Source organism: Periplaneta americana, chromosome 3, assembly GCF_040183065.1.
Source record: "Periplaneta americana isolate PAMFEO1 chromosome 3, P.americana_PAMFEO1_priV1, whole genome shotgun sequence".
NCBI lineage: Eukaryota > Metazoa > Arthropoda > Insecta > Blattodea > Blattidae > Periplaneta > Periplaneta americana.
The window spans coordinates 88,043,855-88,057,861 of record NC_091119.1 but is presented as its reverse complement, the minus strand read 5'-3'; the positions used below and the strand labels follow the sequence as shown (position 1 = coordinate 88,057,861).

Genomic DNA, 14,007 nt, shown 5'->3' with positions numbered 1-14,007 from the left:
AACTCCTTTCCCAAAGATTTTGAGATATTCAAGATTAAAGTTGAATACACACATTTGATTCTGTGTTGTAGCCTAGATCATATATGATCTAGGGTTGTAGTCAAGAATAATATTGCATTCTGTGGGCTTTTTACTGAACTATGGAGTTAATCACTTTGACCACTGAAAATATGGTCAATTTAATACATTGCCAACTTAGAAACTCTGAAATAACCAAAAGTGGAGTTAATCATGTTGACTTCTGAACGCCTGATATAGTAACATTAATTTACACTGAAAATCGGTATTAGCACAAACACGTGTTCTGGAAAGTAGGCCTCCGGTTGACAGTTAATTACAGTGTTGCCGACGTATGTGTCCGGCTTGTAACTGAAGAAGGCTCTGTTCTGACTTATTCCATGGTTGAAAAGTTCGTTTACACGATCATAAAATCGTGGGTCAGATATCTTTGAATGTCAGTGCACCACATTGTTTATATTGAAAATAATTTATCCCGGCGCGTCAACTTATAAGTTAATCAATGAAATAAATAATATAACATTTCATACTATATTTATTGTATGAATTGTTTAAATGTATGTTTAAATGCATGTATGAGAATCTGTCATTCACTGTTACGTTCCATATGAACCAATAAAGTTAAAGGACGGTGACCAGCGATCCTGCGGCGTATAGTTGAACTATGACGCGGACAACTCATTGCATTGTGTGCGGAAAAACTGGTTAGGTCTGTTACACTACTTGTAGTTGTATACTTGGCTCCTTATTTTCAACTTAAGAATCTGGCAACCCTAATGCCAATTAATATTGAGGGAGATATGTGCCTCTGAATGCGCCGTGTACTGACTGTAATCTGTGGATTTAATGTGACACACCGCAAATAGTTTTCTGACCTTAGCTTAGATGCTGCGACGATCGTAATTATTCTGTTATGCACAGACTCACTTCTACTAGTTGCCAGCAGAGGTAGCGCGATTAGCGGAGGAGATTGTAACTTAAAAACATAGTGTGAGGCAGCGCAGCCTCAATATGCGATTGGGTAAATGTTTAAGGTCTGAGGTATAATGTTTTGACTTTATTGACTTCGAGTTCTTTTATTGTGATGCTGGGAGAATTCGTTTAGTTTTCGGATAATGAAGGAACACTTTAATAAGGAAAGCGTGACGTGATCATTTGAGCAGAAAAGAAAACCGAAGTTCGAACGATTCCGGCTAACAAGTGACGGTGTTGTCCCGTTGAGCCAATGAGGATCACAAACATAGCCAGACCTTGTAACATCATCAAGAGAAATGTGTGACTGGAGTTATTGAATAATGATCCATGGCTGTGAATTGTGGTGTGAAGTGTTTTTCAAGATGTGTCTGTATCTATAAACAGTGCAACGTCTGTTTTCAAGACGTAAATAATACTTTTTAACAAATTTTCCGGAATGTCTGGAAGTCGCTCAAGTAACGACCCGGAGCATAAGTCACCACGAGAAAGTGGGGAAGATTCCGAGGATGAGAGTGAAATTTTGGAAGAAAGTCCTTGTGGTAGATGGCTAAAACGTAGAGAAGAGGTGAGTTGAATTTTGTATTTATTTTTTGTCATTTACAAAATGTATTTACCTGTCTTGGGATGCCCTTCGCGACGAATAGTAATGTATTGTTTGAGGCTTTATTTCTAGTCAAATCTTTGTGAACGTCAGTTGGTGACGGTTCTTATATTATAATGCCACATTTCTTTTATGTACATTAGTTTTTTTTTTAGCTACATCGATGCTATCAATTGTTTCGACAGATTGAACATAACTATGAAATTTCTTTGATGTTTCCGGCATTTTTTCCGAATAATATTTACGGCATTCTGATGTTTTCTTTTTGGGAACCTAACCTTCTTTTTGGTTGTCATGTATTTCATTTTTGTGTATAAGCAAACTTAATTTTGATGCACTTACTATGATTGGATGTACATTCTTTTACATGTTTAGGTGTCATTAAACTCTTTCACAACAAATTCGTTACTACCACTGAAAGAATAAATAAAACTAAAAGTAGAATTAAATAAGGAAATATGAAAATTAAATTTAACGTTTTGGCTTTTATATTCGTATATTGTCTGGCCATATGAACTTTTCTGTTGAAATCATTTTTTTAATTTCAGTGTAGTCGGTACAACTGTTCCCCAACTATTCTAGATGTATATTGCTATTTTATAACAACGTTCAAATGTATAAGTACAAGAGCTGTCTCATTTATTTAATAGTGGCTCATTTTTACTATTTTATTACATATCTATCAAACTGATTCTTTTTTAAGTCGAAGGCAATATGAATTGTTTGGAATGAATATATTGTCTCTATAAAGTAATTAAATACTGGTACAGCAACGTATTTGTGTTCAGCATCCACAGAGCCTACAGCCGTTTATTCTCATTGTCGTCGGTAATTGCATTTGGTTATAAGAAAAATCTGGCGATCTTGACAGACACAACTGGTAACACAAAATCAAAAGTATTCTTTTGTAAATTCAATTTAAATAGTTGACAATCTAATGAAACATAACATAAACTTTTCATCGAATTATGTTGAGGGACTAGGTATAAAAATTGGGGGAAAATTTTATCCTCGGAAAATTGAGTAATTATAAATCGTTTAGGATAAAAGAAATATACAAGGATATGATTTCGCTAGATTACTGTATCTGTATAAACCAAGATCTGAAATCACACTTGCATTACACGAAATACAGAAAAGTACTCTGTTCGATTTCCTGATTTGGGAACGATAGCTACATTTCTTTTTTTTTTTTTGGTGGGATAACCTGATGTTACACAATATTAGACTACCGGTACCTACTTTATCGAATTGGCCGTTAAATAGGCATACCGGTATTTTAGTTCTTGAATGTGAAATGCGCTTCAAAACTGTGCTAGTTAGGTGTATAGGGTACATGTTTTCGGTAGTGATTGGTAATTTCACATTTCAGAACATTTAATAAATTTTGTGTTATGCCTGCAAACCATGAAAACAATTTGGTATTAGGCCTATCTCTTTCCATTCCGCTCTCCTCCATCATCCACTCGTCCCATACTCCTCTCATAATCATCTTGTACTTCATCGTTAGTTACAGATATTTTTCCAAAGTCCCCCCGCCGAATTTAAGTAGGCTATTACAATTAGCCGGTTATCTCTCATGATGTAGGCTGCATAATGTAAGGGATATTTCATATAGTAGATAAGCACACACCCAGTTCCTTCGACAGAAATAAACCTCCATCGTATCGCCAATGGATCACGAATCTATTTAGTTGAACTACGGTGGAGTAGTTTAGAACTCTTGCATCCTGTTAACTTTTTACATCTAGAACTTCTTCACATTCAAGTTATAATGCTTAAAATACGTAGATAAGTTACCGGTATTATTTATTAATGATAAATTAATGCACGAAACATATGAAAAACTTTTATTAGGCCCTAAGCCCTAATTGTTGGACGATAAGAAAGCCGAGCGTATTTAAGTTAGGTTAGACTGTTACTCATTAGTTATTATTATAAATTTACTCATTTCTCCTTTTTGTGTTACAGGAATCATAAATTATTACATTGATGTGAGTTATGTTTTGGGGAAAATCATATGCGAAAAAATACACAAAAGCATAATAATTATGTTCTTGGAATAGACTTCCTGTATATATGTATATATAAAAAAAGAAGACGCCATTCTGTCTATTGCCTATCTTCGTTGTTAGTAGTTGTTACCAACTTGATAATTGTATCTCTATAGTTTCAACTAACAAAATAGGCAAACTAAATCTAATGTAAACTCACAGCCATTTGCTGTGGTTCTCAGACTCGCGTAGTTTTCGTCTCGTTCGTAAGTATAAGCAGAAATTGTGAAGTTGCGCGCGTTTGACGGCGTTGGCACGTCCGATACTGTGGGCGTGACTTTCAGCACGTGTCGACCGAGAAGTAACGCTATGTTATACGCGGCTTGTGTAATGACGCTGCAGAGATTAATGTAATATCAATAAGTGAATTCATTCCTCATAGGAAGTATTGAAAAAATACTGTAATGCTTGAGAGAGAGGGGAAAAAACATCGAATTCGAGATTGTTACGCAGATATTTTCATCATTCTTGGTTTTCAATGTATTTAGTCCTTTTTCTTTTGCAGTCACTTCACAGTTTTTTTAATTTTTTATTGCGTATTAGTCTATTTATCCGGAATATAGGCACATGAAGTATCAGAAATTTACTCCAAAATATCACTGTGCATTATGTTTAATGTGCTAGTTAATGTATTTGCTTGAGACAAGTATTTGTATAATTTACATTTCGGATTGCGATCTGTTCATATAGGCTATGAATAAGTTATTTGGAAGTTTCTATTGTTCTTGATAAAATGCCGCTTTAAAATTTGTCAGTTAAGAATGGGAAAATTGATTAAGTCTATACATTTAAGTTAGGAATAATATTGAAAAATGTTTAAAGAAATACCTATATAATTATACATTAGGTAATTTTAAAGATACGATGGAAAGGTATGATGTTATGGAAGAGAGAGAGAGAGAGAGAGAGAGAGAGAGGGGGGGCAATGTCTGATTTAAGTTTGTGGGTTAGATAGGTTAAAATGAGGGGATAGCTAAGTGACATTAAGTCGAAATATGTGATAAGGTTATTGGGTTAATTGAGAGAATTATTTAAGTGATATGAGGCCGAGAAATTGTATGACATTTTCATCGTATCTTTAAATTTGATTGCTAAAATTTTTGTTGGGTCTCTTTGAGACTTATTCCGAGTAGGTTTATAGCCGTTGGAAAATTGTTCAAATTAAATATTGTAGATATAGGCCTAATGTGATCTAATTACTTATTCCTGTAATGGTAGTCAATTACTATCGTGTGAATATATTATTTCAAATTTATTTCTGATTTTATTATTATACTGTATTTTTGTCTTTTTCTATAGCTGCAGCCGTCTATAAGAGCATTTCCTGCTTAAAGTTATTTTTTTATTGCATTGTTTAACGCCATAAAATACGAGGTTTGTCTTTAAAATAAAAAGAGTCATTCAGTATTTTAAAAAAGTATCCTACTTACCTACGATAATGATGTTTAGTCCCTCTCAAAGTATTCCTCATGGGACCTAACTTATCCCAATCGCCCTTCCACTTCTTTTTCACGACAACTTGCTAAGTCCTCTTTCGGGATCCTCTTCAACGGCGATTTTAGTCTGAAGTGTCTGGGAACTTTAGATCATGTTGATTATTACTTTACCGTCCTTTAGCTATAATTATTCAAATAGTTTGCTCGGAACGAATGTCCAAGTTGGAAGCAAAACTTGATGAAGATTCGCTGGTCTTCTTGTGATCGGTTATTGGGCATGCTACAGTCACACAGTACACAATTCAACGGCGTCACAGTGGTGACTGAGTAGCCCCATGGAGGACTGACTGCTCACGCATGCGCAGGAAAGTCCCCCCCCACCCCCGACTGGCTAAACAGATAACGTCAGGGTCGCGCTTCAGGTTCTCGATATACACAAAATGGCTGGATACTTTCCGAACAGATCTCGTATGTTTTGTATAGCAATTGGATTATAAAATTTTAATTAAGGTTGCTTTTGGCAGTTTGCCTAATAATATTGTTTGCAAAAATGATTGGCACGTGAATCATCGTGAGACTGTCTGTAAGCATGCTAACAGTAATAATAATAATAATAATAATAATAATAATAATAATAATAATAATAATTTTTATTTGAAAGATAATAGTACACTTTTGGTTGGCACTCCCAATGAAGTAAAAGCCAGGCTGGATAATATAACTATGCTACTTTTTCACATCTTATGTTACAGTGGTAGTATATTTTGTTGTCTAGGCTTACACCGTGACCATTGCCGCTGTTATAATTACTCTCATGGTCATCATCATCATCATCATCATCATTATTCAGATCCGTTTTCAGCGTCATTGTGGTTATCTTCTCAGTGATTCTCGTATTGTATGGCACTTTTGTTATGTAATAGTGATCATACAATCATGTAGGATTACCAGATGAAAAATGCAGGACATTATAATGTGAGACATGTTGTGACGCTCATTTTCAATAATATGTACTTAGATATATGCAATAAGGTAAACAATAACATTGATACAAAAATGTTGAAAAGTAATCATTACCGGTAATCAATTTAACTATTTAGGCCTAACTGTTCAGATTATTATAAGCTTATAGCTTGTTTACTTTCCTGATTGTTGGTACGTCTCTGATGACTCAATTCTGATGAGCAAGGAATGTTTTCTTATTCAGTAAATACTTGTGAAAATTCACACATATAAATGTCCTAAATTAAATTTTACGAACACAATTTCTATAATGGACTCCAGAAATAAACGATATCTCTCATTGGCCTACTGAAAAATGACGAGAGAGGAAAGCAGGGCAATTTCTGATTTTATACAGTGTCTGTCAGGACACAAGACACACACCTAAAAGCAGGACATGTCTGGCGAAATTCCGACGTTTAATAGCCTTACCTACACTCCATGTGACCATATTAATTATGTAGTGGCTTAGTTTTTGAAGGCATTTCTCCTGATTTTGCAGTATTCTTGCCTTCTAGCGTAGTTCGTGTTTCACACAAAAAAACCCATGTATTTGTTATTATTATTATTATTATTATTATTATTATTATTATTATTATTATTATTATTATTATTATTATTATTAGTTTAGTAAGATGGCTTGCAGCATTATGTTTATTTTGTGCTTTCATTTTCCTGACAATTGAAACAGCATGTGGATATAGGAATTACGAAAAATTTTATTTGCTTTTTTTTTTTTCTTTCATAGCTTATTTCATTATTATAACATTGTGGCATCATGAGTGAGGCATCAAGAATTATTTATTTGGTGGTGACATGTAGGCTATTGCAGGCATTTAATTAATTCTTAGATGTTAAGTCAGCTGTTAGCTGCTGTATGTCGTTTTAGTGATGTTTTAGCATTACATACTATTTTATGTTATAATCGATTATAAATTATTACTTTTCACTTCCACAAAGGATTAATTTTGTGCACCATTAGCAGAATGTCAAGAATAGCCACTTTCTCTTGTCACCATTCTGTAACTTTTTTTGCGTAATTTATCATTATCTTTATCGTCGCTTCAGAAGAAACAGGAGATTGCTGCATTAAAAACTATTGATTTTTCTATTTTAAATGAGAAGCTTTTAATTGCATATTAATGATATTATTCTCCCATGAAAATAACTCCATGAGATTCTTATGACATGTTTTGCAGTACAAGTAGCTGGAATTCATATAGTTGGTACTGATAGCTGAATCTTACGGTTATGGCAAAATAATGGTAATGGTTCCAACAGATAGGTTTCAGCATTTCCTGCCTTCCCTGATAATGGAGCTAACACGTAGCTCTGAAACGTTAGCTGTGTCTGCACTTATGACGGATCAGATACCCAAAATTCTCACACCACCATATTGTTTGATAAGAAATTGATGTTTTAATCATTTTGCTTCGTATGATAATTTAATTTATCGTCTTACTCTTTTAACAGGAGAGATATTATAAATATTCCATCTATTTAGCAATATAATGTTCAAAATTAATTTAACTCTTACAAAATAAACTAACTTATTGGGCAGTTTAGAAAAGGGATGTGCAATCTTGCTTCACTACTCGTTACTATAAAACATAATTATTAGATCTCGGATTTATGAGGAAAACATATATTGCATAGGCTATTAAAAATGTTTGAAATTTATGTTAGCTGGCAATTTTGCATGTATCCTGTTTGATTGTACAGAGTGAGTCAGCCAGGGCTAGACCGGCGTCAGCGGAAAGTCGTATACGTAGTAACTGCTGCGCTATCGCAGTGATCAGACCTCTTGCTCGCGTACGTTTCGTGTTTAGTTACATGAACACGTTCACACAGTCAGGGTGCAGCTGTATACCGTACATTTAGAATGCAGTAGTGTGCCCATTATGAAATATAGCCTTGAACAACGAGTGTTTATTTCCGACAACTTCGTGGATTACGAATCTTGGAGAACAGTTGTAACAGACTTCCGTCAGTCATTCCCTGATTAGCCAGAACCTTCTAAAACAATAGTTTACAATTTAGTGAAGAAATCTCATACAACTGAATCAGTATTGGATAAGAAAGGAACATGTGTCAAGCGTGTACTCACTGAGATGTTAGATGAAATTGGCCACCGAATAGAGAGAAGTCCTACATCATTCCGCCGTGTAGCTCAGCAGGTAGGAGTGTCACAGTCTTCAGTGATAAGAGGTACGAAACAATTAAAATTAAAACCTTACAAAATTCGTGTAGTTCAGAGGTTAACGGAACCCGATTTTCAGAGCAGACTTAGGTTTTGCATGTGGTTCCAACAGTTAGTGTATGATTGACTACTTGACTCCACCTTAATTTTTTATAGTGACGAAGCATGGTTCCACCTCAGTGATTAAAAATAAAGTTTACGCGAATAACCCACATTCACTTGAACTCAAAATATCCAGCACGAAATTCGAGCCATTTCGGAGAACGAACTGCGGTGAGTTGCTGGACATGTATTCAGGAGTCGTGCAGCCTGCCAGATATCACAAGGACGTCACTTTGAACATGAATAGTGAATTCAATAAGTACATAATTATGCAATACTAACTGCAAAAGCGCGGAACGAATCCTCCGCAAATGTAGCGTCGTTACTAATGAATCAGCCTCCGTGAGTGCGGTTAGGAGTCTAGCCCTGGCTGGTTCATCATGTACACTTAGCGGCAAAAAGAATGGGCCGACCGACAGTTTCTAAGTTCCAGAGACATAACATTACGCATGCTCGTCTCATCAAAGCCGTAGTTCACTAGGTAAAACATAATTAAACCATTTAAATTTGCTGTATTTTGTTTAAGAGTCTAAAATATGTAATAAAATCGAATGGCGGGTTGATTCTAGATACATCAGGGCCCTTGAAGAGTGAAATAATAATAAAATTTATAAATACAAAATCAACCGGAGCGAATATGAACAGGAAAACCACGTATTATGCCGAACTGATACTAACAGTCACAGTAGCGTAAGTCGTTACGCATTGGTCTATTGAACAAGTTAATAGTAGTAGCTCCAGGTTCGAATCTCCCCCAATCTTCTTTTTTTTTAATTACAAATTTGCCATCATATGTGTCTCGCAAAGCTATAATTATGTGGCGATATCTCTTAGAATATGCCCGAACTCTAATAAATAATAAACCTCCCTCTCTCTTTCAAGCAATACTGCTATCTGTTAATACAACGTTCTGTCTCGTCATTACGCTTGAAAATGAGAAACAATAACTCATTGCCCTGGTTCGCATAGGTTATTCTACGTATGCTACTCTCCGTAAGGACTTCGATTGGAGAAATTTCATTGTCTCCAATAGCAATGATAGTATTGCCCTAGTTTATTGTATGAATGGCCACCGATACGATGAACGCTTCGTGAGACGAATTATTAACAAGTCGGGTTGCGTGAGAGTCGCTTGTTGGGGGTGGATGTCATACGATGGGGCAGGACTTCTGGAACGCATCCACGAGCGGTTTACGGCAGAAGTCTACGAACACATTTTGGCAAATGTAATGATCCCTTCCGTCCGAAAACGATATCCAGAAGGAACACTTTTCTTCCAGCAGGATACTCATCCGATACACACCGCCAACCGGATTCAAAGATGGTTTACGAGGAGGCGTGATGTCGACCCAGTCGGCTGGCCTCCAAATTCACCAGAAATGAATCCGATTCAAAAGGATCCTACGCTCTAATTGGGCAGAACAAGCACCCGTTCGGACACCAGAGGAATTGTGGGACAGAGTTCCAGATGCGTGGGAGGAGATGGCCAAGAATTTAGACCTGTTCTATAATCTTGTGGACTCCATGCCGCGCAGAATGAGGGCAGTTGTTGACGCAGGTGGTTTGTGGACGAGAGACTAGTCCCCACCGCAGGCCTTGTTTTGTTAATGTATTAAAAATTGTTTGTTTTTGTTAATTTAATGATTTATTTGTGTTTAATATGCGTCCGGTTTTTTAGGCTGTGAAACAAGTATTTTTGTTTATACAGGCCAGATCTCGCCTATTAATGTCCCACAGGTGATGGGCAATAATATTTTTACAAGGCAGGCATAACGAAGTTTGTTAACAAATGCCATTTCACATTTAAACTAATAAATTAAGTAAAAGTTAAAAGAAAAAAAAATAATAATTTTACCGTACCGGGAGGCGAACTCACAACCTCTGCTACGCATGTCAGACTTCTTACCACTGGGCCACACACTGCTCGTAAGGTTTACTACATTATAGACGGACGACTTTCAATGAAGACACACCACAGCAATGCTTTGCATGGGTTACGTTTACACAAGTGAACCGCGCGATAGAACTTAGCATTGTTATCGACCAAGAGTCGGCCCATTCTTTTTGCCGCTAAGTGCACATATAAATATATATTTGCATATAAAAATATTTATCGTTCATATTTTCCTATTTCTGTACTAAAATTGACCTTTACACTATACAGACATTTGCACGTTTTTAAAGCCCAGACTTATTAAGACAACATAAATTTATTTCTTGTTAGTGGATGCTGTAAGAAAAATAATAGGTTTAATCAGTAGGCCTATAGCACTTGGTACTTGCTGGTTACGAAAATGTTATAGTCCTACTCGTTGTCATACCTGTTATGTATTATTTATTACTTGCAAAGGACGTGTCCACTATATACATTATTTTTCAGTGGTAACAAGAATGTCATTGGGGAAATTGTCAGTATGACTCACTACGCCCTGGGTTCTTAAGTGCGAACCTTCATCTATTTCTACAATGTTAATTACGAAATATGAATTTGGGCTTATCGTTCATGTTAAGGTACCGGTAAATAAATATGAGAATTTGATAAAATCTAAAATGACCTAATTTGTAGATATGAATTTACAAATTTCTCTTCCACAATTCGTTACCTATTCGACTCTGGAGATTCGTTTCATTGTTCGTTTATTTCTGTGTTACTTCTTTACTTTCGTTTATTTATTTTATTTTTTATGTTAAAATTAATTTATTGTTTTTCTATATATATTGATTATTTTTTTTGTGTTGAAGTGAATTCAAGAAAAATTTATCCCTGAAAATGTGTGCAGTTATTTCAGAAAATGTTGAATAACTTAATTGGTTTGGATGTTTTATTAAATTCAGAGAAAAGTGATTTCGGTTCCATTCAAGAAGTATTAAAATGATTGGTGTGAATGTTTGAATACTTGAATTATACGAGGCGTATCCAGAAAGTAAGTTTCCCGATTTTTTTCCCCTTGAAAGTAAACGTAATTAGCCGTGTCAATTGCGCATGCGTAACAGATCTATGACGTATCAATCATATGCCAACCGGACGGGTCCCGCCTGGTGCCAGTAGCGTGGCAGCAGTGGTTCGAAATGGAAGCTCTTATTCTTTCTCTCGCCGCCTGCGAGGTTCGGTCCGTGATAAAGTTCTTTAATGCACAAAGCATTGCGCCAATTGAAATTCACCGGCAGCTCTGTCAGGTCTATGGGCCGAACATCATGAGTAAGCAGATGGTACGTCGCTGGTGTAGGCAGTTTTCCGAAGGTCGTCAAAGTGTCCATGATGAAGAGCGCTGTGGGCGACCGTCCCTCATCAATAATGATCGTGTTGAGCTGATGCGGCAGTGCATTATGGAGAACCGTCGCTTCACGATTACGGAGCTGAGCAGCCATTTTCCGCAGATATCGCGATCCTTGTTGCAAGAGATTGTCACTAAGCACCTACTGTTCAAAAAAGTGTGTGCCATGTGGGTGCCGAAAAACCTGACACCCGAACACAAAATGCAACGTTTAGGAGCAGCACTGACATTTCTGCAACGGTATCACGATGACGGCGACGAGTTCCTCGACAGAATCGTCACGGACGATGAGACTTGGATTTTGCACTTCACCCCGGAAACCAAGCAGCAGTCAATGCATTGGCGGCATAGTGGATCTCCGGTCAGGACGAAATTCAAACAGACGACGGTGTCGGTACGGAAAGTGATGTGCACGGTGTTCTGGGACAGGAAGGGCATTCTACTCATTGACTTCCTTCCAAGAGGTGAAACAGTGAACGCTGACCGTTACTGTGAAACACTGCGAAAATTGCGACGTGCCATTCAAAACAAGAGGCGTGGAATGCTTACTGCAGGTGTTGTGCTCCTCCATGACAATGCTCGTCCACATACGGCTCGGCGCACAGCAGCTGTTTTGACGGAATTTGGCTGGGAGTTGTTTGATCACCCACCCTACAGTCCTGATCTTGCTACCAGCGATTTTCACGTTTTCTTGCACCTCAAGAAATTCCTGTCCTCCGGTGAGCGTTTTGGCAGCGACGAAGAGCTGAAGACGTCCGTCATACGCTGGTTCCATTCACAGGCGGCAGAGTTCTACGACAGAGGGATACAAAAGTTGATCCCACGATACGACAAGTGTCTCAATTCTGATGGTGGCTATGTTGAAAAATAGCTGAAACATTGCTGTACGTGTTGCCAATAAATGTTTTCCTGAAAGTGTGTTTTTTTTTTTTTTTTTTTTTTTTTTTTTTTTTTTTATTATAGATAAACTTACTTTCTGGATGCGCCTCGTACATATACTTTCAAATTCAAAGTAATATGTTGTTCGACTCCAAAATACGGAATTGAAATATTTCCTTTTTGCACGATGGTTTTCTTGTTGTATTTACAGCTATTGTTGTTAGACATTGAAAGTTAGAAATTCCCACACAGAAACATGCTGCTAGGGAAACCATTCTTCATAACATAAAACCATACTGAAATGGACCCATTACAGTGCACTTATTGTTAGGCTACTTAGTTACCATTACAATATAGTTTTGCGAAGGCTTTGAAATAATATTGCTCTAAATTTTCAGTGCAAAATATATTATATTTGCAATTTTAAAAATATGGTCGTGCAAAAAATTTTGTACAATACATGTTTGTGAAGTGCATTACAAAATCTCGGAAATTGAAAAAATCACTCTTCCCGTTTTTCGAACTTTTTCTTCATTTTGTAAAAAGCACTTCCCAACCTTGTATGTAATATACTATTTTCTATTGTTAAATTATCGTAACTTATAGGCCTCGGTTACGTCTGTAAATTTTGAAATAATCTCACCCACTTTACAAAATGAATGTGGTAAAACAAAACTGTTCAATGCAGAATTGTGGGCATTGGTATTTGAATGCAAAACTTTTGAGAAGCTACTCGTCGAAAACTTGTTGGAATACATTCTCAGCATGTTAGGTCAGTACAACTCTCCATACTCCTTCAAGTAACATAAACTATTTTGAAGATAGAGTGAACAACGACTACCTTTCTTCACAGTTTCGACTTCGTATCCTTGAGACTTTCATCTGTTTGGTAATATCATCTGTTGGGAAAACCTTTTGTAATGAAGAGGTGGAAAAAGAAACAAACGAATTTACCGACTTGGACACACCTTATCATGCAAACGTGGTTCTGAATCTGACATCACATTGGGACATTTGCTTGAACCTGTTGGAAGATGACATGGAGAGATGTTTTTTGGTTATTTTACGATGCTTTATAAACTATTATGGTTATCGTCTGAATGAGATGAAGATGATAAATTGATAATGCTAGTGAGATGAGTACGAGGTCCAGCGCCGAAAGTTACACCATTTGCTCTTAATGAATTGAGGGGAAACCTCGGAAAAAACCTCAACCAGGTAACTTGCCCCAACCAGGATTTGAACCCGTACCCGCAAAACATGGAGAGATGAATAAGAAGGTTGATTTGGATATGGATGCTCGTAAAAATATTTTCATTTTTTTAAATGTAGTCCTATCTCTGGAGCTTTTCTCTTATTGTACATGTATAATTATGCAAACGATTATATTCTTGACTATTTCTTACATTAGAACAGTGGCGACTATAGATAATATTCGATGTACGAACGTACAGTAAGTCGAATG

General features: G+C 36.4%; 1 protein-coding gene across 1 annotated transcript in view; it reads left to right on the top strand.

Annotated features, from left to right (window-relative positions):
• Nucleotides 1-950: 950 nt before the first annotated feature.
• Madm (MLF1-adaptor molecule) overlaps nucleotides 951-14,007 on the top strand; it is a 418,262-nt gene continuing 405,205 nt past the window's right edge. Inside the window, exon 1 of the mRNA XM_069820929.1 lies at nucleotides 951-1,558. Within this exon, the coding sequence (XP_069677030.1) occupies nucleotides 1,430-1,558 (129 nt within the window). The 5' untranslated portion in view covers nucleotides 951-1,429. The remainder of the gene's footprint in view (nucleotides 1,559-14,007) is intronic.